Source organism: Chelonia mydas, chromosome 4 (genome assembly GCF_015237465.2).
Source record: "Chelonia mydas isolate rCheMyd1 chromosome 4, rCheMyd1.pri.v2, whole genome shotgun sequence".
NCBI classification, from domain to species: Eukaryota; Metazoa; Chordata; order Testudines; family Cheloniidae; genus Chelonia; species Chelonia mydas.
In genome coordinates this window covers 91906245-91933760 of record NC_057852.1, presented here as the reverse complement: position 1 = coordinate 91933760, position 27516 = coordinate 91906245, and the positions used below count along the sequence as shown (strand labels likewise).

The 27516-nt window shown below is 43.6% G+C and overlaps 1 protein-coding gene across 5 annotated transcripts in view; it reads left to right on the top strand.

Annotated features, from left to right (window-relative positions):
- The window catches only part of SLAIN2 (SLAIN motif family member 2), a 63243-nt gene that overhangs the window by 10381 nt on the left and 25346 nt on the right, over positions 1-27516 (top strand). For 4 of the 5 annotated variants that reach the window (XM_037897829.2, XM_037897827.2, XM_037897826.2 and 1 more), the window contains exons 2-5: positions 8919-9067; positions 23344-23508; positions 24708-24869; positions 26126-26482. In XM_037897829.2, the coding sequence (XP_037753757.1) occupies positions 8919-9067; positions 23344-23508; positions 24708-24869; positions 26126-26482 (833 nt within the window). The remainder of the gene's footprint in view (positions 1-8918; positions 9068-23343; positions 23509-24707; positions 24870-26125; positions 26483-27516) is intronic. The other variant, XM_037897828.2, reaches the window with a different exon arrangement.

The following is a 27516-nucleotide window of genomic DNA, read 5'->3' as shown; positions in this document are numbered from 1 at the left end:
AGCGATAAAGTCCAAGGGTAAAAGGTAAAATAGTTTTTACCTTGGGGAAATTTTAAGTTAAGCTGGTAAAAGTAAGCTCAGGAGGTTTTCGTGCAGGTCCCCACATCTGTACCCTGGAGTTCAGAGTGGGGAAGGAACCTTGACAGGCTGGGTGGCGCTGCTGCCAGTCCTGGTGCTCTGAGCAGCATTGGGGGGGGGGGAACGGCCGGGGGGCCATCAGGGGATGGGGAACAAGGTGGGTTGGATAGATGTGGGAGTCCCGGAGGGTCTGACGGGGGCGGGGGTGTGGATATGGGACAGGGAGCAGGGGGTGGAGTCCCAAGGGGTTAGTTGGGGTAGTGGGTTCTGGGAGTGGGTAGTCAGGGGACAGGGAGCCGGGGGGGGGGTGTGGATTGGGCGGGGATTTTGAGGGGGGTAGTCGGGGATGGATGGGGGCGGGGGCCAGGCTGTTTGGGGAGGCACAGCCTTCCCTACCCCGCCCTCCATACAGTTTTGGAACGCCGATGTGGCCCTCAGGCCAAAAAGTTTGCCCACCCCTGCTCTACATCCTTTGTGTGGATTATTTTATCTGTTCAGACTGTCAGCTGCTCACGAAAGCTCATGCTCAAATAAACTGGTTAGTCTCTAAGGTGCCACAAGTACTCCTTTTCTTTTTACAATTTTATTCCAGTGATTTGCAAATCTACCTTCACTCCTGATTTGTGTCTCAGTCCAATCCAATGTTTCAGCCTCTCTGACATCTTTTGGATGTTTTGCTTCAGTTTGTTAACATGACTAAACCAAGCTAACTTGACTCCAGGACCATTCTCTTCTCCACCTCCCTTCCTTTGTCCCCTTGTCCTCAACCACCCTCATCCTAAAATTGCTATATTGCCGCCACTACATTTGTGAAGAGCCATCTGGGTCATGGTGGCATATATACAGGTGAGGAGTAGCCATGAATAAATCCATCTTGAAATAAACTCTTCTTTTGTTCCCAGTGGGCAGAGATCAACTGGGCGTTGTGTATCCTGGGTATTCTGAACCAACAGCTGATTGACTAGAAAATTGATGAATTCCAATTCAGAACTCTTGATATGCTAATGCAAAAATGCATCCATGAAGCTCACTCCTTAGTCTCCTTTTTGTCCTATGTCCCTGCCAGTTTTTGGGGAGAAAAGAAGAACCAAAAAAGGTTTAATTTTAAAATCAGTCATGGCAAGTGATTATTCTATTGTAGTTTAAGTGCCTTTGGCAAATTTTGAGAGAAATAGATAGTTGAACATTTTAAGGTCTTAATCCTAAAGCTGTAATGCTTAGGCAGGGTAACCAGAATGGCATGAGTGTCAAAAGTTGAGATATTCTGTACCTAATAGCACCACGTAGGAGAGAAATACAGTTGTGACAAACACTGCTATATGTCACAATATGCAAGTATGGCATAGGGCAGTGATTCTCAAACTTCATTGCACCATGACACTCTTATGACAATAAAAATTACTACATGACCCCAGGAGGGGGGACCGAAGCTAGGGTTGCCAACTTTCTAATCGCACAAAACTGAACACCCTCGCCCCACCCCTTCCCCAAGGCCTCCGTCCCTTCCCTGAGGCCCTGTCCACTACATTCCCCCTCCCTCGATGGCTCACTCTCCCCAACCCTCACTCACTTTCACTGGGCTGGGTCAGGAGCTTGGGGTGCGGGAGGGAGTGAGGGCTCTGGCTGGGGGTGCTGGCTGTGGGGTGGGGCCGGAGCTGGGTTTGGGTGCAGGACGGGGCTCCAAGTTTGTGGGGGGCTGAGGGCTGGGGCACAAGCCTACCTTGCACGGCTCCCGATCAGCAGCGCAGCAGGGCTAAGGCAGGCTCCCTGCCTGTCCTGACGCCACATGTGTGCACTGGAAGCGACCACCAGGTCCGGCGCTAGTAGGCAGGAGGGGACAGGAGGCTTGGTGTGTGCTGCTCTCACCCGCAGGCAGCGCCCCCCAGCTCCCATTGGCCGGGAACTGGCTGATGGGAGTGCGGAGCCTGTGCTCGGGGTGAGGGCAGCACACGGAGCTCCGTGGCCTCCCCCCCAGCCTAAGAGCCAGACCTGCTGGCCGCTTCCGGGGTGCAGCGCCGTGCCCCAGAACAGGTAGGGACTAGCCTGCCTCAGCACCGCAGCACCACCTACCGGACCTATAATGGTCTGGTTGGCGGTGCTGACCGGAGCTTCCAGGGTCCCTTTTCGACCAGGTGTTCCAGTCGAAAACCGGACACCTGGTCACCCTAACCAAAGCCTGAACCTGCCCAAGCCCCACCACTCCAGGCGAGGGGAGGAGGGAAAGCTCGAGCCCCACCACCCTGGGCTGGGGAGCCCAAGTCCAAAGGCTTCAGCTCCGAGAAGGGGGCCTGTAACCTGAGCCCTGCCACCCACTGCTGAAGCTGAAGCCTGAGGCCTGCTGCCCAGGGCTGAAGCCCTCAGGCTGCAGCTTTGGCCCTGGGAGGTGGGGCTCAGGCTTTGGCCCCGGGCCACAGTAACTCTAACACCAGCCCTGGCAACCCCATTAAAATGGGGTGGCTACCCACTTTGAGGTCCTGAACCACAGTCTCACACACCTGCTCCCTGTCCTGCAAAAGTCCATGCTAAGTTTTAACCTGACATGAAGCTAGGGAGAGATGACATCAGGCAAGTAGTAGAAATTTTATGATGCTGCTTGCTTCCATAAGATGTTAATTCCAGCTTTTATTTTTTTATTTAGGCCATGTCTACACTACAAGTGCTACAGTGGCACAGCTACAGCTGTCCTCTGCAATGGATAGTGTAGATGCTTTCTACAGTAACAGAAGGGGTTTTCCCGTTACTGTAGATATTTGACAGGTCTTCAAAGGCATAGTGCTGAGGTGTTTGTGCATGCACTTGAACATGCGATTATGGGGTCTTTCATCGTAAACTTTGAGTTAGATCTACTGTAGGTTGTACAACATGAACTTTTGCAGTTGCCGTATTTCTCTTGATTGATAATGCCACATCCATTCCTAGAAGTAGGTTCTCCAGAAGTATTTGGGGGAAAAAACAGATCATATAGTTATATCATATGATAATACTCTTTCCATTCCAATGATACGTCAGGAGGAGGATAAACAGCAGCTACTGAAGTTAGACATTTTTAAATCAGCAGGTTCAGATAACTAGCATCCAGGAGTTGTAAAATATGTGGGTAAGCAGCTTGCTGGACTGTTAATGTTGATTTTTCAGTAAGTCTTAAAACACCAGATAACTGGAAGAAAGCTAATGTTGTGCCAGTATTTAAAAAAGGTAAACGTGATGACCTGGGTAGTTATAGGCCTGTCAGTCTGACATTGATCCTGAGCAAGATAATGGAGGAGCAACTGATACAGGACTTGATTAATGAAGAATGAAAGGAAGGTAATATAATTAATGCCAATCAACATGGGTTTCTGGAAAATAGATGTTGTCAAACTAACTTGATATGTTTTGATGAGTTTACAAGTTTGGTTGATAAAGGTAATATACTTAGATTTCTGTAGGGCATTTGATTTGGTACTGCCTGACATTTTGAATAAAAAATCTGAAAGATATTAAATGGATTAAAAGCTAGCCAAGTGGTAGTTCTCAAAATGTAATTGTAAATGGGGAATCCTCATTGAACAGGTGTGTTTCTAGAGGGGTCCCACAGGAATCCGTTCTTGGCCTTATGCTGTTTATCATTTTTGTTAATGACCTGGAAGAAAATACAAAATCGTCACTGGTAGTTTGCAGATGACACAAATTGGAGGAGTGGTAAATAATGAAGAGGATAAGTCACTGCTACAGAGCGATCTGGATTGCTTGGTAAGCTGGACGCATGCAAAGTGTATACGTTTTAATATGATTAAATGTATACATCTAGAAACAAAGAATGTAGATCAGACTTACAGAATGTGGGGGATTCTATCCTGGGAATCAGCTACCATGATCCCCACTTTTTTTTAAGTATCACTATCAGCTGAATATGTGCTGCTTCCAGTGTGACACTGTGTCCAAAAGGGCTAATGTAATTCTTAGGTGTATGGATTGTGGTAGGGCAAGGCCAGATGGCTATAGAAAAGTAGTGGGAGACAGATACATTAGCCCCAGGCTGAACAAATCCCTGTTACCAGGATAAGTAAATGGCAGCTGCTCCAGGTCAATTAAGACACCTGGGGCCAATTAAGATCTTTCCAGAAGGCAGGGAAGATAGCTAGGTTGATTGGGACACCTGAAGCCAATTAGGGGCTGGCTAAAACTAGTTAAAAGCCTCTCTGTTAGTCAGCTGGGTGTGCATGTCAGGAGCTGTAGGAGAAAGTCGCGCTGTTGGAGGAACTAAGCAGTACAAACCATATCAGGCGCAAGGAAGGAGGCCCTGAAGTAATGGTGAAGGAGATATTGAGTGGGAGCTGCTGTGGGGGAAGTGGCTCAGGGAATTGTATACTTCCTATTTCCAAAAAGTCAGCTACCATAGCTGCTACTATTAGAGTCCCTGGGCTGGAGCCTGGAGTAGAGGGCAGACCTGGGCTCCCCTCTCCCCGATTAATCACTGAGACTGGGAAACAACAGAGACTGTGCGAGGGAGGATGGTTTATCCTCACCTCCCTTGCTGGCTTACGATGAAAATGGCTTAGTAGGCTGTGACCCTTGCCTCTAGAGAGAGAAGGGCTACGTGGAGGGTCACAGTGAGCCTCTGAGGCTAGCAAAATCCTCCAGGAAGCGCTGGACCCACTGAGACAAGGACAGAGCTTTGTCACAGAATGTATAAGCAGGGGACTCTTGGATAGGAGTAAAGGTTGTATTACCTCTCTTTTTGGGACTGGTGTGACTGCTGCTGGAATATTATGTCCAGTTTGGTGTCTACAATTCAAGAAGGATGTTCATAATTTGTAGAGGGTTCAGAGAAGGGCCATGAGAATGATTAAATAATTAGAAAACATGCTTTATAGTGATAGACTTAAGGATCTCAATCTATTTAGCTTAACAAAGAGATGGTTAAGGGGAGACTTGATTATAGTCTATAAGTACCTGCAAGGGGAACATGTATTTAATAATGGGCTCTTCAGTCTAACAGAGAAAGATATAACACAATCCGATGGCTGGAAGTTGTAGCTAGACAAATTCAGATTTGCAGTCAGGCATAAATGTTTAACAGTGGGTGTAATTAACCATTGGAATAATTTACTAAGAGTCATGGTGCATTCTCTGTCACTGACCATTTTTAAGTCAGGATTGGATGTTTTTGTGAAAGCTGTGCTCTAGGAATTATTTTGGGGAAGTTCTATGACCTGTGTTATGCAGAAGGTCAGACTAGATGATCACAATGGTCCCTTCTGTCCTTGGAATTTATGGAAACTGGCTGAAGCATGTTGACAAAGTGGCAAAAAGCTTGTGATATTAATTAAGGCCACAATGTCTTTACATTTACAGTGATTATCCCCAGGGAAGGGATGTATCAGATATTAAACTGAATGGTGGTAGTACACAGTTCATGGCAATCAGAGCTGTGATTAGAGCACAAGAGTCCTTTGTTCTCTGTCCTATGCTGTGCTGCTTCAGATGATGTTGAGCTGTCCTTATGGGCAGAGTGGGTGCTAGCTACTCAGCTGTCTAGCAGAGAATTATAGCAGCTGTAGTGCTGCCAGTGGTTCCTACACCCCTAATGATCACTGATCTGAGGCCCTCAACTTTTGCCAATGCCTTTACATTTATAGAACCAGAAGTCCGCTCTAGTGGGTAGTATGAATCCTCTGTAAGTATACCATATAGTCACGGAAGTGATGGATTCTGTGACTTTAACCAACTTCTGTGACTTCTTCGGCTTCAGCTCCTGCAGCTGGGGCTGTCAGCCCTTGCGGTGGTCAGCCCCCTCAAACCCACCTGCGCCCTGTTATTTTTAATTAAAGTTATGGACAGGTTGCAGGCTTCCGTGTAGTTTTGTTTAATGCCCACGACCTGTTCATGACTTTTTCTAAAAATAACCATGACAAAATCTTAACCTTAATCACCTGTCACCTTTAGGAAGATCAGTGATAAACTCTTAACCCCACCTAGTGTTTAGAAATGCATATTTTAACTCTCATTTCTTTCTTTCACAAGGAAAAGGGTTTAGCCTTTTTTTTAAAAAGTCCTTATTTTCTCAGCCCATATCGGCACGGCTTTCAAGTCTCAAATGTTGTCTCTCTAAACATAGAATCTTTGCTTAGGAATTAATTTGAGACTTACATTAATGTTTATGTAATAGCTTGTCACTATCGCCTGAATTGTCAGTCTTCACAGCATCAAGTTGTGATGTCGCAAGATTGATATTAGATTGAGAGCAATTTTGATTTCGGTCTTTCCCTTTTGTAATTATAGGATTAATCTACTGACAGTGATTATGCCCAGAGAAGGCATGTATCAGATATTAAACTGAATGGTGCTACACATTCATGGCCATGTGAGAGACCTTCCTTTTTGATCTTTCATCTGATAGAGAAATATAATGTGTCTGAGTTCCTTCATCTGTAAGTTTAAACCAGTCCACCAGGATGCAGAACTTTTAGTAAATGAAATGTAAATTTTGACTTTCAGTATTCAGGGTATTAATTAAAATTAAACACTGAATATAGTCATGAACAAAATCATTCAGGAGACCAAAAGAGCTTCTAAAATAGAATATAAAATGGCCTAAGTAGTACATAGCTACAAAAATAACCCTCTTTTGGTAGTGCCAACTGAGCATTTAGAATCTCGGAAACTAGCAGAACAGTCAAATCAGTTTTTGTATTCTCTCTCTATTTTGCAGTATACCTGTTTTATATAAATGTAGTAAATAACATCACTTCATAGGAAAGGGACCTAGTACTCCTTCCCTTCCCCCCCAATTTATGAAAAACTGGTGGATAACACTGATGTTTACCCTATTGTATATGAAAAAAAAATTAAAACATTTCTGAGGGAGAAGTGGCTTAAAGCATGCTTTAAAAAAAATTGGTCTGCTCATTCATTAGTGAGGGTCTTTTGTACCCTTCTCTTCCTCCCGAAAATCAAGTCCCTTCAGAAGGTCCATATAGGGAATGTCAATTTCAGGATAGTAAACCTTTGTAAAGTTCATCAGCTCTATTCAACCAAGTTTTGAAACCTTGGCTGAGGAAAAATCAGTTAATTTCACTCTTCTGCTAGAGCTATGGAAAGTAATTACTGTGTTGCTGATGTATTTGGCACAAAGGAAATGGGAATTTTTGACCATCTGTTTTGTGTAGAGGAGTGGCTAACTTAGCTTGTCATATGTTCCTAAACTACAATACTTAAGTTGGAATCCTGTTTAGTTGGAATTTAAAGGCTATCATTAGATGAGTAGTTGATGGTAATACAAGCCCTGATTCCATTATTTATTTTTGTGTGCATGTATTTAGAGCTCTTGCGGCAGCAAAAGCTAGAGTTAAGGTTGCAAATTGGCTTCTATTGATATCCTATACTTCAAACTTTCTCTTTTCTTTAGGGCTAAAACTTTCAAACTTTGGTTTTAACCTAAAGATGAGATGAGATGTTGTCTGATTTAAATCTTCACTATTTGGGGTACATGTCTGGGAAATACCATTTTCCCTTAGGAATTTTTTTGGGGGGGGAAATACTCAGATGGCTGAACTTAAAAAATTCAAACTTGTGGTTAGTCCTCAGTGAAGAATAGTTGTAGCTTCAGCTCAAAGAGAGAACGTTAAGGTTTGTTTATATGAAAACATAACTGAACATTGTTTTACGTACAAGGGCATTACAATAGTTTATACATTAGCTATTTACCTTTGGTACCATGGTGCCCAACTTTATAGCCTCGCTATTTGGTTATTCTTGTGGTTACCAGTTGCTGCAGCTTAATGTATGGAGATGTATAAAAGCAGCTCCACAACTCCTTGTTGGTTTCTTTCCTTTCTCTTAAAGTTAATGCCACTTTAAGGCCAAAACCATAAATGCATAAATCAGGATTTCCATATCACAATTAATATGCCCACATTACTAAACCTGGTATGAAGATAGATTTTTTTTTTCTTTAAAATAACTGGAAAATGAGTGTGTGGTTTTTAAAAGATTTGGAAATTTGACCTGGTTATAAAATGGCATAATTTGTATGCAATTCTTTGTACACTAAGTTGGTATAAAAAGTAACAATGCCTCTGATTTTCAGATAACGGTAGAAATTGGTGGGAGCTACAGGTGCTTAGCATATCTGAAAATCAAATCCAGTATATCTGTATGTTATCAACTGAGCTTCTATTATGTAATATGAATTTCACTTTCTATACTACAAACCTTTTCTGGCATTGCTTTGTTGATCATGGGTGTGAAGAGGTGTGATCTTAACACAGCTGTGCTGGCAAATGCCCCTAGAGTAGCTATACTGGGAAAACTGCACTTCTTTTGTCAGTATAGCTCATCTTCCTTGGAGGGTGGGAATGGGGTTAGGGGTTGGAAAAAAGCAATAGAAGTACAGTTTTGCTGGTATAAGCCATGTCTACACCAGGAGCACTTTGATAATGTAGTTAGCAAAGCACTCCTACTGTAGACCTGGCCAAGGTTTGTCAGATACTCCTTTTACACCACTTTAAGGGGTACAGTAAGTACTTACCATACTTTTTAAAAATTGTTCCTGCTTATTTTTTTGTAAGCTGGATAACTTTCCTCAGATTTATTTGTATGTTGGTTGTGCTCTTGAGTGCTGTGCTCTTGAGTATTGGATGATTCTCTTTCTTTAGAGTATTTGGAAGAGGGCTGATGAGAAGAACACCACATTGGCTTTACGAATGACCAAAGTAAATGTGCAGTTTGTCTACCAATGTTGACTTGTGCTCCCCTTTTGGTAGCTGAGAACAAAAATTGCATAGTACCTAGTATTTTCTTAAAATGCCCAATCATCTGTCCACTTACCTAACATCATATAATTTTTCCTCTCTTAGGTTATATACGTCACCAAAGAAGAAACTGACTCCAGTGCAGAAATCTGTTAGTCCATTAGTTTGGTGCAGGCAGGTACTTGATTATCCAAGTCCTGATATTGAATGTGCTAAAAAATCACTGATCCACAGGCTTGAACAGATAATGTCAGGTGAGTTCATGCATCAGCATGTCTGTTGACACTGTGTTTTACATTTTAACATAAAACCTTGTTTTAGAATAAATAATACAATATCTCTGTTCTGCTAGTGATTTGAGGGTTGGAGGAGTTTCTTCAGTCTTAAGATTTTTTGACGTTTCTCAGATGGCAATTCACTCTTTACTTATGTTTTGGGCCAGGTAAATAGAAGAAAGGAGGAAGCAATAGACCATGTGAATCATGATTATGCCTCCTGAGTAGTGATATTTTGGCCAGTTTCTGCTTCCTCTCAAGCCATAAAACTTTTTTAAAAAGTCCAGCAGCTTAATCTGGAATTTGTCTGCTGCCTTAGTTAGACGTTTAAACTCTTGAGGGGAGAACAAACTTATCAGGCTGATAAACTCTGTGCATTTACCCTTAATACATTTAGCTATGTAGTTTGACTGTGCTAAATCAGCTGGGAATTTCTTTTGTTTGGTTGTTGGTTGTTCTTGGCTAAGGAGATGGAGACTGAAGTTAGTTAATAGTTTTAGGACACTGAATGGATTTTTCAGTGGATTTGAGATCTTGGTTATTCCTTTCCAAGATGATAGAGACTAATGTCTTAAATGATATGATTGGCCCTGAGATAAAGGAGCCACTTAACACTCAAAACTGTGGCTAATGTCTGAGTGCCTCGTCCTATGAAATGCTGATGGAGGTCCCCCCTCATGACTCCTGTTGATGTCCTGGTGGAAGTTAGGTACTCAGTACCTAGAGGGAGGTACTCAGCTGCCTGATTCTGTCTTTAGTTCTCTCTTCTTTGCCAAATAGCACTACTTTTCCATTAGAATACCATAACCCTTGGCACTTATTTGCAACCTTTAACTCTCTCCTAAACTCCTCCTTTCTCTTCTATCTCCATGTGGGATTTTGCTGATTTTAAATAAAATATCAACAAGATCTATTGTTAGAAAGAAAGGTAGGTCACAACAATCGTCTTCCGCCTCCAGGCCCTGCAGAGGCTCCTTTATAGTGCAGGTAGTCCGGCATGGAGTACGTTGGCGCATGCCTTCCTCCGCCGCCTCCGAGGGCTCCGATATGACCGGCAGCTCTTTTTTCTCCATCTGAGAGGCCTTCCGCGAGACCTCTCTGAGCTGCCGGTCTTCTACCAGGACCTCCTCCGGACCTGGAAGCTTTTTTCAGCGGCCAGGTCATTTGTGGCCACCGAGGGAGCGCACCTCCTCGCGGAGCCCCTGCTATACAACCTCGACCTCCGTGTGCAGGTGGCGGAGTCTCCCGCGGCATGTCGGAGGTTGGTCCTGGCAGAAACGACCAGAGTCGGAGACCTCCTGGACTACGACAGGGGGGATTGGGTAGAGCCCTGCGCGCTCGGATAACGCATGGGGCTTTCCACCCTTTCGACCCCTAGGCCCGTACTCCGGGAGGTGAAGGCCGCCTTGTCACCCGATTCTCTCGCTTTCCTGCAGCGAGCCCTGCGAGAGGGCGTTCCCCGCCCACCCCTCACCCCTGGCCCTCCGGACATTTTTCTTGGGCCCCTGTACCGCGAGCCCCCCCCGGCCTCTCCGTTCCCATACTCTGAGCCGGCTGCTTACCCTGCAGCCGGTCTGGTTTCGAACCGCGCCCAGAAACCATCTATGCACGCTCGTGCTCCATACGTTACATTTCCTCACCCTTGTGTCCCGCCCCGACACCAAATGGCGGGACTATCTTCCACCTAAAGAGGGTGAGGAGCCCCGGTGGGCCAGCCTTTATTCCACCTTGGTCCTACGGCCTGCCGGGGACATTAGTTGGCAGCTCCTTCATGGAGCCATGAGCACGGGCGTGCACCTGGCGTGGTTCACCCCTACATCTGAGGCCTGCCCCTTTTGCGGCGTGAGGGAGAACCTGGCGCACGCCTATCTCGAATGCGCCAGGTTGCAGCCCCTATTCCGGCTCCTCCAGAACTTCTTTTTGCGGTTCTGGCTGCACTTTTCCCCACACTTGTTCCTTTTTGCACACCCTATCCGTGGCCCCACGAAGTCACGAGACCTCCTCGTCAATCTCCTCCTGGCTCTGGCCAAAGTCTCCATCTACCATACCAGGAGGAGGATGTTGGACGAGGGGGTGCTCTGCGACTGCGGGGCCTATTTCCGTTCCTCCCTAGTTTCACGCATCCGGACAGAGTTCCACTGGGCAGCGTCCACTGGCTCCCTCGACAGCTTTGAGGAGCAGTGGGCGCTGTCCGGGCCGGTTCTCTGCTCAGTGTCTCCATCCGGCATCCTTATTTTGAACCTTTGACCCTCACTCCCGTCCCTGTTTTTCATTAGTTGTCCCCCGTAATCAGTTGGTCCCTGGGTCCACTTCCCGGGATTTTCCAAAAAAAAAAAAAAAAAAACCAACCAAAACCTTTTCTCCTGCCCCCTCAACCTCATCCCCTCCCCTTACAAAGTTTAAACTCACTCTCCTCCCTCCACCTTTAACCTTTCTTTCCACTGGCTTCTTCAAATTAAAGTTCTTTTCTCTACCAACCTCAAAAAATCCTCATCCTTTATCACACCTGCCTCTCCAATTAGCAGCTCATCTCCTTTACCTCTACATCTCCAAGCACACTGAATGTGCCATTCCCTAGTGTTGCCATGTTCCTCTTTTTGAACTCTACCCTGGATCTCTTCTAACCTGATTTCTGCTCTCTTGATTTCATTTTGACTTTCTGGCTAAAATCTAAGGGGCCTGGATTTCATTTTGTCCTCTCTGCTGCATTTTACAATCAGGCACACCCTCCTTCCTGATATCAAGTCCTCTTTGGGCTTTTATGACTCCTTGTTTGCTTCCTACCTTTGATAGTTCTGATGTCTCTTGGTGGGCCATTGCCCTTGTCTTTCCTACTTTGAGACCTACAGAGCTTTTTCCTCAGCTATTGTCCGTTATCCTTTTATACGCTTTATCTGGGGCAGTCTGATCTGTCTGTTTTTCACCTACCGTCTTAACACTAACTCACAAATCCACCTTTCCTTTCTGGACAGTCTTCTCTCACTACATCCCACATTTCTTTCTCTCTCTCTCCCTCCGTCCCTCTCCTTCTGAAGGTGTTGCTGTTAACTTAAACTTTGTGACCCAATATAACTTTCCTCAGTTCTCCGCTTTCTGTCACTTTTGACTATACTACCATTATCCCCATTACTGTCTTTAATATGAAAGTCTTGTTTCACCTCTCCCTCTTTCCTGCCCTTTACAGATGCTATCTTGCTTTTTAGCTAAATATTCATCTTAGCAATTTAGGAAGGCTATTTCTTTTGTTAATTTAGTGCATATCTTGTGGAAGGCCTCCTACACTGAAATAAAAAGGTTTCAGAGTAACAGCCGTGTTAGTCTGTATTCGCAAAAAGAAAAGGAGTACTTGTGGCACCTTAGAGACTAACCAATTTATTTGAGCATAAGCTTTCGTGAGCTACAGCTCGCTTCATCGGATGCATGTGAGCTGTAGCTCACGAAAGCTTATGCTCAGATAAATTGGTTAGTCTCTAAGGTGCCACAAGTACTCCTTTTCTTTTTGAAATAAAAAGGTTAGACTGAAATTCTGAACACTGACTTGTGCTCAGATATCACTGGGATCTCTGAACTTGTGCTATTGCATATCATGGATCCAAATTGAAGTTTTCAGGAAACTACATATTTCGGTTAAGCTGAATGTAGAGGGCTAAATTCAGCCCTGGAATAAGCAATCACAATTCCATTGTCCAGGCCTTGAAAATCCCCCTTGCCAGTGATAAGCAGTTTTCCTGTGAAAGTACCATCAACTACTACAGAATGTAAGCTTTCATTAAAATAAATAAAATTCTAGCCCTGCTTGCGTGCATGAACCTTCCCAATATGAAACAAGCGTTAAACCTAGAAGTGTTGTCTTGCTAAGGACACAGCCAGGCAGTTCTGCCGTTAAAGTCTTGCTAAGTTTAGGAGAGTGAAAACTAATCAGAACCCTGTGGGTAGCAGTGAAATTCAAAAGAATCATGTCAGTTTCACTTTGGTGTTCGGGGCAACCATGAGCAGCAGCAGGGACTTGCACTAGAGCAGTGGTTTTCAACCTTTTTTCATTTGTGGATCCCTAAGAAATTTCCTTTTGCAGACCCCTTTGGAAATTTTAGACATAGTCCACGGACCCCTGGGTTGAAAACCACTGCACTAGAGCTATTTACTGAAGAGCATTGCTTAAAAATGGAAACTGGAGGAGTTACAGTAATGAAGACACGTACCCTTCAGCTAAGCCAGAAAGTGACTGAGCAGTAGGATAGCAGAAAACTCCATCACAGTGTGCAGGAATCTGGGAGAAGAGTAGTATGGCCTCTCGTCCCAGCCCACTTGGAGGTTCTTGAGTGGATGGGGAACACACAATGTTTCTCCCTTCAGCAGTCAAATGTGTTTTGGGGAGAATAGGGGTCATAAAATTTCAGGCAACCCCTAGCTCAAAAGGCTATAAAAGATGGAGAACCCCCTGAAGTAGGATTCAAGGAATCCCAGTACCTCCTCTTTTCTTAATAGCTAGGGTGGGCTTCCCTATTCTAGGCATCTGTATGACTAATTACACAGCCTCTAAATGCCTTACGATCTTGAATGTATTTATCCTCAAACATCCCTGTGAGGTAGGTAATTACTGTTGTTCTAATTCTACAAAGGGAACTGAGGGACAGACTAAGTGACTTGCCCATGGTCACACAGGAAGTCTGTTGTAATGCTGGGATTGGATCCTGGATCTCCCAGGTTAGCATCTTAACCACTGGACCATTATTGGTGTTGTCCTAGCCTTGGGGTGTTCTTCTTATGTCTATGGCTATTGGTATGTTCAGGTCTCATGTATAGATGTCAACTGCTGTTGGGATAGGCAGAAGAAAGATTAATGTAATTTAGAGAAGTGTGGTAAATTTGAGGGGAGAGGAAAGGAAAAACAGGAAATGTGGGGGAAATAAATTTTGTATATGTATCTTAAAAAAGAGAGAGAGATGGAAGGAGAGAAGGAAGAGACGCTGAGGACTCTATAGGAGATACTTATAAAAAAGTGAATTAAATCAGGAAGGAAAAAGAATGTAAACCTCCCCAAAAGAGGGATGTAATAGTAATATTTAATCTTCCTGATTGCACTCTCATTTCATATGTATGTGAAATTATAGGCAGGGCTGTTAGTATCACCTATTACTAATATTGCCCAACACTTCCCAAAACTTTAACTTTGCCACACACTAACAATTTGATCTTAAATTTTCCATTCTGGGTGTCTGCCTCTAGCTAAAATTTTGCAATTGGCGTGGTGGTGGCCTTTGTATCAGGGATGTGCTTTTTGTCATCCCATGAAAATCTGAGTATATTTGTTCAAGTTACACACCTTTGACAAATGTCAGTTCACATTTGCTAAATAGAGACTACAATCTCGGCAGATTCTATCCTCACTGAGCATACTTGAGCCCCTCACAGCTCCAAGTGCTTACTGAATTGTGCATATTCCATCCCCACAGAGTAACTGGGTACGCTTTCTCCAGCTCAGGGCTATAGTGGCACAGCTGGACTTTTCCTGTGGTGCCTGTTCACAGCAATTCTGGGCTGGGGTAGGGCCTGGTACTGGTACTGAGAGCAGGAAGCCTGTATTCCTATGTGCGCAGTGACCCCCTTCTCTTCCCCCACCCCACTTCCCTTGCTGGCACCTTGGCAGCATGAAGGAGGAAGTTGGATTGAATGCAGAGGGGGACAAAAGCTGAACTAGGGAGACAGAAAGGAATAGATGGGGACAAGGAGTCTAAGACTGGGACTTGACGGAATTGTGGGGAGAGAAACTGAGACTGACTGGACAAAAAGACTGGGAGAGGAGGCTGGGGAGAGGAATTCTGGGAACTGGTGTGGGAGGGAATGGTGACTGGGACTCACTGGACAATGGGACTGGGTTTGGGAGCCAGTGGAAGGGAAGAGAGACAGGTTTTATAAGGAGCTGGGATTAGGAACCAGTGGGGGAGAGGGAAGACCGATCTGACAACGAGCTGAGGTGCGGTGGGGGAACTAGGATTGGCTGGGCAAAGTGATTAGGACAAGGAGCTAGGGACTGGAGAAGCTGAGATTGGATCAGTGGCTTGGGGAAGGAGACTAGGACTGAGAAGCAGAGGAGAGATAAGATTGGACAAGAAACCAGGAGCGGGAACTGGGATTGGCTGAGCAAGGACTGGGGACACAGCGTTGGGACAGAAAGGGAAGCTTGGGATTCAGAGCCCAGAGTGGGAGATCTGGCTTGACTGAGCAGGGAGACTGGAATGAGACATCTGGAGGAGTGGAGTTGGTGACTGGGCAGGGGATTATGTCAGTGAGCTCGTTGTGAGGAAGAGACAGGACTGGGTCAGGGACTGGTTGCAGTAATGGGGGAGAAGAGTCTGTGTTCAGTAGAGCACACCCCCCTCCAGACCCTGGAATGGAACCCAAGGTTGCTGAATCTCACCATGCCTCTGCTGTCAGCAAATACCTGTGAAACTCTCAGGCACTGTGTGTCTCATCTCCTTCTCGTCTAGTAGCAATGTTATATGTGGTGGACCTAAAGGTTCTAATCCTGCTGATGATCCAGGTAGGGGTCAGTATGGTGCCACAAGATGGAATTATTAAAAATTCAATTTGCTTTTTAAAAAGCCTAGGAAATTGCACACAGTATGTTTAAAGAACATTATTATAGAGTTTCAAAATCAAGAACTCAAAAGTTAGGAAATGCTCGAATTAAGGTTGCTTATGGAACTTTAATGCAGCTCCCTTGGGCACATGTAATTAAAGACTAACATAATACGTGATTACATGTACCTGGCATGGACAACTTCTGCCCCAACAGCTTATTTGATAAAGTGATAAGCAACTGAAAATGGTTTTATAATGGCAAGTGTTAAGCAACCTTAGTAGGCAGTTCTACTAGCCTCACCTATACTCTATAATGTGAAATCATCTATCCCTACATTGTGTATTAAACATATTGTGATTTTTTTAAATTAAAAAATGGCTGGGGAGTCTTTAGTGGTGTATGTTTCAAGGGTGTTTCACTGTTGGGTTTCTACATGACTGCAGTGCATGAATGTCACCTGCTTGGTCTTCTCTCTTGAAACAGGTTTCAGAGTAGCAGCCATGTTAGTCTGTATCTGCAAAAAGAAAAGGAGGACTTGTGGCACCTTAGAGACTAACAAATTTATTTGAGCATAACCTTTCATGAGCTACAGCTCACGAAAGCTTATGCTCAAATAAATTTGTTAGTCTCTAAGGTGCCACAAGTCCTCCTTTTCTCTTGAAACAGGGTTCTGTTTAATGTATTCTATCATTACTTTGCTCATAAAAACGGGTCATGCGGCTAGAGTGGAAAGGCTATCCAGGTGTCCTTGCGTCATGTTCATGTAATCCAAAACAATCCTGGTGGGATTAATTTAAGACTACTAAGTGATTTCCTGAGCCTCTAAAACCAGGAAGTAAAACTGATTCTATTTTAAAAAAAACTTGAGTCATTGCCTGATAATAGAATGTTGGCATCTATTTGCATTTATAAAAACCTGTCGCTTTTGCCTCTTTTTTGAAAAAATGTCCCAAAACAAAAAGGGGCAGGGAAGAGACGTGGTATGGCAGTTTGGTGACAAAGGATGCAACTTAAATTGTGTTTTCATTGTGAAATCTTCGGGGCAGTCTGTCAGCTTTGTACAGTGCTGGGTATGTTGTCAATGCTTAAATATTTGGCATAAAAAGCATGACTAGTATATAGTTTCTTCTATGGCACAAATCACTCTGGATATATGTATAACAAGAACTATTACCATGTCACTGATGGAATGGAAAATCCATTTTTGAGTAAAGCAATGACCTTGTTTGGGGCCAGCTTTACACTTAATGACAGATTTTATTTCTAGTCAGTTTGAATTTCTACTGAGGCTGCCGGAATAAGTTTGCCATCTGTGATTTTCATTAAATTATAAAGTTCTGGATTTCAGAAAGGTTGGCCACGATTCTGAAAACTGATCCATTAAAAAAATTAGCTTAGGCATGAAGTGCTAACGTACTTGGAAAAGTCCTGTTGGGAACCTCATGATTTTTGCCAGAAGAAGGGAGTAGATCAGTTTGTTAGTGTTACCTATCAAAAATAGTTACTGTACATTAGATTATGAATGTTTCCAAATGCAGACTTTTCTTTTCCTTGGGGAGACAGGGATGGGGAAAGACTATAGATTGTTCTCTGGAATATTCTGAAAGTTCATGTGGAGCAGTATCATTCATCCTGGATAAATTGTGACATGTATTAAAAAGGAATTATAGGTGGGTCTGGTAGCACTGCTTATTAAGGTGACCAGACACTTCCCATTATAAAAAACTGTTTTCATTGTAACCAGAATTTTAGCATTATATAGCACTTTCTGTGTTCAAACCACAGTTCCCAAGGCTTCAAGTCAGTTGCAGCTTTGAGTGCTCAGCACTTCTGTATATGAGACCTCAGGTCTTCAAGTCACGCACCAGAACATTGAGGAACACACTGTGAAAAGTTTTAAGTGACTTGCTCAGTATTGCCTAGAACTCTGGCAGAGGTAACATTAGAATCCAGATTCCCATGGTGGCATTCAGCTACTTTAACCGTGAGATCATCCTTTATCCTCCTGCAGTTCCCTGTTTTATTCACTGACACCTTTCAGCTTCTACAACCAATGAAGCAGGGGTCCTACAGACAGGTTTCCTTCACTATCCATCCCTGACATCTCCAGAGTAGGTTCAGCCTGTACACCAGAGTTCCTCAAAGTGTGGGGCGTGCTCTCCCTAAGGGGGCATGGAGGACCATTCAGGTGGGGGGAGACACAGCTGGTGCCCAGTCCGACCCCCACAGGGGTTGTGGGGGTCCACCACACAACTCCACTCCTGGCCGCAGCTGACAGTGGTGCACCCAGGGCCCCCTTACCCCTGTCCACGACCCTCCCTCCCCGCGAGCTGTGGTCCCGCTCTCAGTCATGGCCTGGGGGTAGGGGGGAGTGCAGACAGATATAAGCGGGGGCACAACCCTGAAAAGTTTGATGACCACTGCTGTATACAGAATGAGAGATCCTGTGGAAAGAATAGTATTTGACTGTGTAATTAAAGACTGTATCGTAATGCATATGCGCAGGAAGGCCAAATTAAGGTTGCGTAGACACCCTTAATTTTGACAATTCCTAATTTTTGAGCTCTTGATTTTTGCAATCTTAACATTCTTTTAATATATCTTTGTGTGTATACAGTATATATATGTTATACTACAGGGCACGCCTGTTTTTACCATTTTGGCCTTTTACAAGGGTTGGGTTCACCCTTGTCATAAATATAAAGGGAAGGGTAAACACCTTTAAAATCCCTTCTGGCCAGAGGAAAAACCCTTTCACCTGTAAAGGGTTAAGAAGCTAGGATAACCTCGCTGGCACCTGACCAAAATGACCAATGAGGGGACAAGATACTTTCAAAGCTGGAGGGGGGGAGAAACAAAGGTTCTCTCTCTCTGCGTGATGCTTTTGCCGGGAACAGAAAAGGAATGGAGTCTTAGAACTTAGTAAGTAATCTAGCTAGATATGCGTTAGATTCTGTTTTGTTTAAATGGCTGATAAAATAAGCTGTGCTGAATGGAATGTATATTCCTGTTCTTGTGTCTTTTTGTAACTTAAGTTTTTGCCTAGAGGGATTCTCTATGTTTTGAATCTGATTACCCTGTAAGGTATTTACCATCCTGATTTTACAAAGGTGATTCTTTTGCTTTTTCTTCAATTAAAATTCTTCCTTTAAGAACCTGATTGGTTTTTCATGTTCTTAAGATCCAAGGGTTTGGGTCTGTGTTCACCAATGCAAATTGGTGAGGATTTTTATCAAGCCTTCCCCAGGAAAGGGGGTGTAGGGTTTGGGAGGATTTTGGGGGGAAAGACGTTTCCAAGCGGGCTCTTTCCCTGTTATATATTTGTTAGACGCTTGGTGGTGGCAGCGATAAAGTCCAAGGGCAAAAGGTAAAATAGTTTGTACCTTGGGGAAGTTTTAACCTAAGCTGGTAAAAATAAGCTTAGGGGGTTTTTCATGCAGGTCCCCACATCTGTACCCTAGAGTTCAGAGTCGGGAAGGAACCTTGACAACCCTTGTTTAAAAAAATAAAAAAAAATAAATAGTGATGTGGTCTGTGCTACGTCCTTTTGGCATGAGGATCAAGGTTTAGTTGGAACATAAGGGAGATCAGTTTTTACACTTGGACCAGAGTATATTCAATACCAAGAGAACTCTGGTCCAATGTTATCAGAAGATAATCTTAGAATTCCAGATGCTGTTCTAAATTAGATGCTTTTTGTAATACAACTGCATTTGTTCTGTTCTAAACATTATATTCTGTGAACTTGTATGCATAGACTGGAAATATTTTAAAGATAGATAGATATAAAAATATATTTAAAGATATATTGGCCACCATAATTCTGTAATCTCCAAGTGATATTTGGCACTATTGTGATGTGAACTTTTAAGAATACGAACCTTCTGTCCTCGCACTTATTCTGAATACAATTGACAGTTTATGCATTTTAAAGACTTGAATGCTATTTTAATCCTGTGACACCAGGTGTGGAAAACCCTTACTGAGTCACTTGTAGCGCCTCCTAACTTAAACAAGACATTGAGTAAAAGGAAGTAAACAAGTCTGAGTCAAGCAGTTCAGCGCATTACAGCAGAGAGTCAACCCTTTGCCCAAGTCCTTCATCACCACTGCCATATTAGTATATTGATCACAGCGGCCTTTCTGCCTTTCACAGTTTCAGCAGCAGCAGAATGGTATGGTTAGATCTTTGAGGGACATGAGCACTTTTACCCATGCCTTTTAAAAAATCCCATATTTTTCAAGATTTTAATGTCTGTATAACTGTACTAGGATCTCACAAGTCAGCACATTGCTTGCTGGGGCCATCTGCTTGGCTGTTTTGCAGTGTATGTATATAGATTTTTTTTCTTTTAATTAATTGATTGTAACCTTTCTTTGGCAAGGGTGCATAACTCCTAGTAGCCAGATGAGTTGCAGTTAAACTTAATTTAAAACTATGCTGATGAGATGCTCTTCACCTGCTATACTGTGCAAAATGAAGAGTTTTCTTTAAGAAAGTTGATAATTCAGTTGTACTTTGACATAAAATACCTTCAGTAGTCAAGGAGCTAGCTTTAATAAGGGAAGTCAAATTTGCTTTTTTTCCCTTAGAGTTTTCATTCATAGTGTAGTAAGATGAGTTAGGTTAGAAGATTAATTTCCTAATCAAGGTATAATGCATGTATTAAACTACAAATAGACTATTCTTTTGAAGCGGACACACTTGAACAGTTATAATCAGTCTGAAGTAATCATAGCTCTGGGATGTTTACATCCTGGTTTTCAGTGACCTGAGATGTAGTGCTATCGAAGTAGTTAAGTATACTGTGAACTTAATATAACCTTGGAGCCACTTAAGATCAAAACTGAAAAAATTAGGCTAAAAAGCAGGGACATAAGAAATGTCCTAATAAGAACTTCTAGGTTGTGGAATAACCTTGCAACAATAGAGGTGGAGCCCTATTGACTGGACAGAATATTAAAAACAATAGAAAATACACAGTAGTGAACAATCCTGGACTATTGGGAGAAAAATTCTGTCATACTCGTCCAAAATATTGCTGTAGCGCTATAAGCTACAATATGTTCAGCAGCTAATGTAGGCTAACTATAGTGTGATAACTTTGATATGTTAAACATTTACTTGCCCTCATGAGCAGAGAAACTTTCTGAAACAAGAATAATAGCTTATACAATTTTGCTATTTAAACTAATATTGATCGCAGGTAAACAACCATTTGACCTCTCTGAATGAAGCATTTCACCCCAAAGTATTACAGACTTTTGCTCATTCCTCTTAATATTTTAGCTCCACCAACATACAAAGGAAGTAACGCTGGCAGCAAGGAGGACTGTTCACTCTAATTAAACAATATGTTTCAATGTAAATTTTGCTGCTGTAGCAGTGCACTTCAGTTATTTCCATAAAGAATCTGTCTCTTACCCCTGGTTATATTGTTTCTGATACTGAGGTATAATAGTAGAATATCTTCACCATTCAGCTTTATCCGAACGTTTGTCTTTTGTGCAAAATAAATCAATAAATATTCAGATAGACTTGAGCAATACTAAGAACAGTGTTTTGTTTAGTTTTTTTTTGTTTGTTTTTACAGTAAAACATCTGGGAGTTAACATGTTAGTTTTTTAGATATACACGGTGCCACAAAACTCTGGAGACCTCATTTGAATAATTGTGAATCATCTTACTTTTCAGCCAAACTATTTGCAGTTTTATGGTCTCTCCAGATTTGAGTGACACTTGTGTCACCACAGCCTTATTTTGTCACTTCTATAACACAAAGATACTTTAAGCCTCAGGTAGAGTAGAGATCTTCATGGATGACAATTTAATGGCAGTTCTGTAGTGTGGGTCATGCAAATACTACTTTTTAAAATATTCTTTGTACACTTCTGAAGTGTTTTGAATTGTAGTCAAGTCACTTTGAATCCTAGACAAAAGTAGACTTGATTGAAGAATTTTCCCTTTAGATCAGATGACGATATCGTGTTTAAGACGATGATATTGTGTTTAAGAAGTAATATGTCATCACTAGGGGAGACAAAGAGCTGTGTTGTCTCAATGTGCATATAGTTTGCAACTGTACATCTTTTATCATACCCAGATGGTTTCATTAATATACTATCCGAGTGACTAGCTAAGGCAGGCATGGGCAAACTACAGCCCAGGGGGCCACATCCAGTCCTCCAGATGTTTTAACCTGGCCCTTGAGCTACTGCAAGGGAGCAGGGAGTGGGGCTTGCCCTGCTCCAGTGCTCCAGCAGAGGAGTGGGGTCAGGGGCTTGCCCTGCTCCGTGCAGCTCCTGGAAGCAGCAACATATCCCCACTCCGGCCTCTATACATTAGGGGTAGCCAGGAGGCTCTGCACACTGCCCCTGCCCCAAGCGCCGCCCCCACAGCTCCCATTGGCCGGGAACCGCGGCCAATGGGAGCTACAGGGGTGGCGCCTGCGGGCGGGGCAGTGTGTAGAGCCTCCTGGCTGCCCCAACACATAGGAGCTGGAGGAGGGACATGTTGCTGCTTCTGGGAGCTGCTTGAGGTAAGTGCCATCCGGAGCCTGCACCCCTGCCCCCTTCCCGCATGCCAACACCCTGCCCCAGCCCTGATTCCCCTCCTGCCCTTGAACCCCTCGGTCCCAGCCCAGAGTACCCTCCTGCACCCCAAACCCCCAATTTTGTGAGCATTCATGGCTTGCCATACAATTTCCACACCCAGATGTGACCCTCAGACCAAAAAGTTTGCCCACCCCTGAGCTAAGGACTTGTATAAGAGTTAGGTGGATGAGGCTCAACTAGAATGAAAATAGAAGGTTATTCTGGTAGGCTGCCATTGACTCCTTCAGCTGAGGTATCCTTTTACTCACTTTGCATCTGAAGGTCTTATTATATACGTGCAACTGGTTTTTTGTAGAGCTGTAGAGTAATGACGAAGAGGACTTTTGTTTCCAAAGTACAAACAGGAAAAAGGTCACAATCTTCTTGTCAATGGGAGCATGTTTTGGCAGTCATAACTTTGTTCCTTCCCAAGTGCATCATAAATTGTGTATGGTTGCTTCAGAAGCCTGCTCAGCGAGTACCAAATGCAGTTGGCCTCTTGCTTAGCAGCCCTCTTTGTGTGGGTATCTGCAGTGGCTTCCATTGTGCTTGTGTGTAATTCAAGTTGGTTCACCTTAATGTTTTCTGTCCTGAGTGCCTTAGAGACTGCTTTTATGTTTGATACTATGGCAGTTAACAAAAGCCAAGGTGCTTGAGCCTGTCCTTTAAAAGGGGGAAGCCTAGAGTTTGGTATTTTATGGAGGAGTTTGCTTCGCTTTTCCTTTCCACCCCCACAGTCTGTGCTATAGGGCACTCTACAAGGCTTATCTACTACTCTTTTGAAGCGGGGGTGGGGTGGGGGGTGAGTTAAGTGGTGTGAATTTAGTCCTATTGAGTTGGGTGAGGAAAACTTGTTAGTGTTCTCTCATTTTTTGTGTGTACTTTTTGATTGTATGTGTCTGGAACCTAAGATAGGCACTTCTTGTAAATGTAAAAACACAAATGTTTTTCTGGTGACTGAATTGTTTTACTTGAATTGCCTAGTAACTTAATCATGTTGAATGACTTTAAATACTACTGTATGTATGTTGAACTTCACCAATTCCTTCAATGTAGCTTTTTTCCCCTTTTCATACAGTCCTCAAGAGACCAAGTTTGTACAGTAACCCTTTCAGTGCGGTCAGTTACACAAGCCCTTATAGTCCAAATGCTAGTAGCCCCTACAGCAGTGGTTTCAACTCGCCTTCCTCAACACCAGTGAAACCTCCTTTAGTGAAACAGCTCGTATTTCCTGGTAGCTCAGGTAAGTGTCTGTTCTAAAAACATGGTGTGCTCTTGAGTTGTAGGATGGACTGGCAAGGAATTAAAGCTTATGTGGATAAGAAGATATTATACTAACAACTTGAGTTTCAATAGGAAGCCTGCATCATATGTAAGATACTAACTTTGTAGGAAAAGCATTTGGCCAGCTTATTTTGGCATGAGTTATGCTGTTTCCCTCTGGGTCTTTTCTGTACTAGTCAAGTAATGTTACATGGACAAATGATGCATGTAACTTACTTGTATGGATATGAGTCATATTGCATTTATTAAAAGGTTTGGTACAGCTTTTTGTAATATACGTTCATAATGGTTATCTGCACTAGTATGGCTGCAAAGCCTACAATTCTCTTATGCAATGAGGCAGTGGTATAGCCAGCATCAGTGCAGGTGGTGTAGAATCTTGTGGTACCAACAACCATATAATCTTGGTGTGAAAAGTGTGTGTATGAAAGGTATGTCTTGAAACTTCGCAGTCTGACACACATACAATAACCTTTGGCGGTGTTTTTTGCCTTTGGCATCAGCAGACCTGTTGGGGAATGGGGAAGGCATCAGAAATGTGAAAGACTTTCTAGCAGCTTGTATAATTCTGCAAATGTTGATTAATAAAACCGCTTTAAACAAATAGTATGGGTTACTGGATATATAAAAAAGATTTTTTTTACCTAAGTTACATAAGTATTAAATTCCAGTTACATATTTAAGATTGTAACTTAACACGTATATGCAGTTATCCAATGGATCAACAAGTCTCTTGAAGTTACTCTTGAAAATAAAATGTTTTGAAGTTTTATAAATTCATAGATTCTAAGGCCAGCAAGGATCCCTGTAATAATGTAGTGTGCTCTCCTGTATAACACAAGCCATAGGACTTCCCCAAAATAATTCTGGTTTAAACTAGAAGACATCTTTTAGAAAAACATCCAGTCTTGTGGAGAATCCACCACAATGCTTGAAAATGCTTTAAATGGTTAATTACCCTCTGTGTGTGTGTTTGTTTTTTAAAAGCCTTATTCCCTGTCTGAATTTGTCTAGAGAATTAGCTGTTTTGCTAGACACCCAGCCTTTCATCCACTAGTAGCCACTGAACTACTATGATACTCTCGTAGCTACTGAGCTATTAAAATACAGTGCAGTGTATTTTGTGGGTTTTACTTTAATTTCTTTATTCTTGTACAGGTCATTTTAAGAGTTCAGCAGATAGAAATCCTTCACTAAGCCCACAGTCCTCTATAGACAGTGAATTAAGTGCTTCAGAAATGGATGAAGACTCTATTGGATCAAATTACAAGCTAACTAATGTCACAGATGTGCAAATTCTAGCTCGGATGCAGGAGGAAAGTAAGTACTTTGCATACTGAAAGGCAACTCTTCTTTGATTACATAATTCCTTTAAACTTCAGCTGCAGACATTTTTAACTTTCTTATGCAGCAACTGGGGAAAGAATGGTAGAGGAGCGAGCAGGAGTTGCTGACTTATCAAACAGATGGCCCTAGTAGTAAAGTTAGACCATTTAGAGCAATGAACTACTACATGGGAAAACCAGGTTTGAAATGGTCCCCCAAACTTGTGCTTTGGGGCAGAAGTCCTTAAAAAGGTGGGTGAGGCATTGCACTCTAAGTTGTTGGAGGGGATGGGGACAGAAAATAGGTACAGGTTATATGCAGTTCTGCAAACTTCGGCACTTTCTGTAACATGACTGACTGACTGACCCTTTTGCCCTCTGGTTAGAGGAGGATAAGGTTACTGTAAGGAGTTGGATTTAGAGGTAAGGAGCAGAAGAAATACTGGAGGACAGGAGAGGCAAATTGATGGCCCACAGTGGATTTTTTTTTTTTTTTTTTTTAGTGCTAGTTGGACTCACCTATTATCCTAAGTCCCTTCTTCAGGGAACAAGTAATTCTTTAGCATACATCTGTCTTGGTGAGCTCAGTGCTCAAAGCCTGGAGAATAAACTTTTTCATTTGTCCACAGAACAGGTACAGATGGGAAAAGCAGCCATGCACACTTTCTCAGTTTTGATGTAGCCTTTGTTCAGCCGTTTATCTATTTTGTTTTTAGCTTCTGCGGAGATTGCCAAAGGTGCTAATTATCATGGTTACTAATCTACCAGAACAGTTCTCAAACTGGCTTGTGGACCACTTGCTGGTGGTCTATGTGTAGAGCAGGCTGACCATACAGTTCTTCTTACTTCCAGTTGCTTAATGGTGCTGCTAGTAAGAGAGACATTTAATATTCTTCCTAATATTATTTTTCTGGGTAAGTAATTGCTGTAGTTGTCACAGTGTTATGGTGCAGATGTGAGGGGGAGGTGAGCAACCAAAAATGTAAGATGTGGTCCACACTATGGAAAAAAACAAGATTGAGAAACCCATCACAGGAAAGGGCCTGAGATCAGCTCCTTATTTCACATAGGCTACTAACCATCAGATAACTTTGTTGGTACAGATCTGGGATGAAATGGAATCCTCAAATAAGAGGGACTAGGATTTGCTAAATATGACTTTGAACTTGGGGTAGGTATTTGTATACACTATATAGTATTAGCCATTTCTAGTCTAAGATAATCTGTAAACAATGTTTTTACTGTTGTCAGGTCTCCGACAGGAGTATGCAGCCACTACTTCTCGACGTAGTTCTGGTTCCTCTTGCAATTCTACAAGACGGGGTACGTTTAGTGATCAGGAACTTGATGCACAGAGTTTAGAGGATGAAGAAGAGAGTACACATCATGCAGTGCATCCAGCTGTTAAGTTCTCACCATCGCCACGCAACTCGCCATGGCCTTCACCAAAGCAATCTCCCAGGAATTCTCCTCGTTCTCGATCACCTGCTCGAGGCCTGGAATATAGCAGAGTGTCACCCCAGCCTATGATTAGCCGCTTACAGCAACCTCGTCTTTCGCTTCAAGGCCATCCTACAGATTTACAGACTAGCAATGTCAAAAGTGAAGGTAAAGAGCTTTGTCTCAAATGTGTGCACTGAGCACTAATGCAGTAGTATAGTGTTGTAAATAAATGTAGTGGTCAGTTTGCAATGTGAGTGATCAATAACTTGTGGCAAACCTGGTAAACCTAAGCTATCCAAAGAAAATACAAAGGCTCTTATGGATACCAGTGAGACCCTAAGAGCTCTCACACTTGTATGTTTTTTTACTTCAATCCAGTAGACATGAGGGATTATATACCTATTTCCTGCATCTGACTAACTGTATTTCTTCTAAATCAGGATGGCTCAGTGAACAGTCACTCATCCTGATAAAACAGTTGTCCCCCGACTCCCATCTAAAGCTGTTCTCACTTGGATGAATTCCAGCATTACTTGGGAGCAGCTACTAAGTTCCGTCCTAATCCCTGCAGAGTATAGAACAGGGGTGGGCAAACTTTTTGGCCTGAGGGCCACATCAGGTTTCCAAAATTGTACGGAGGGCTGGTTAGGGGAGGCTGTGTCTCCCCAAACAGCCAGGCAGCCCGGCCCCTGCCCCCTATCTGACACCCCCCCACACTTCTCACCCCCGACAGATCCCCCTGGACTCCTGCCCCATCCAACCCCCCCGTCCCCTGACGGACCACCCGGGACTCCTGTCCCATCCACCACCACCTGCTCCCTGTCCCCTGACCACCCCCAGACCTCCCCCCCGCTGCCCCATCCAACCCCCCCCTCTCATTCCTGACTTGCCCCCCGGGACCCCTGCTCCATCCAGCCCCCCTGTTGCCTGCCCTCTGACTGCCCCGACTCCTATCCACACCCCTGCCCCCTGACCGCCCCTCCAACTCCCCTGCCCTCTATCCAACCCTCCCTGCCCCCTTACCGTGCTGCCTGGAGCACCGGTGGCTGGCGGTGCTGCAGCCACGCCACCCAGAGCACCGGGTCAGGCCGCGGCTCTGCAACTGCGCTGCCCAGCCACCCAGAGCGTTGTGCTGGTGGTGAGACGCGCTGAGGCTGCGGGGAAGGGGGGAACAGTAGGGGAGGGGCCAGGAGCTCAGG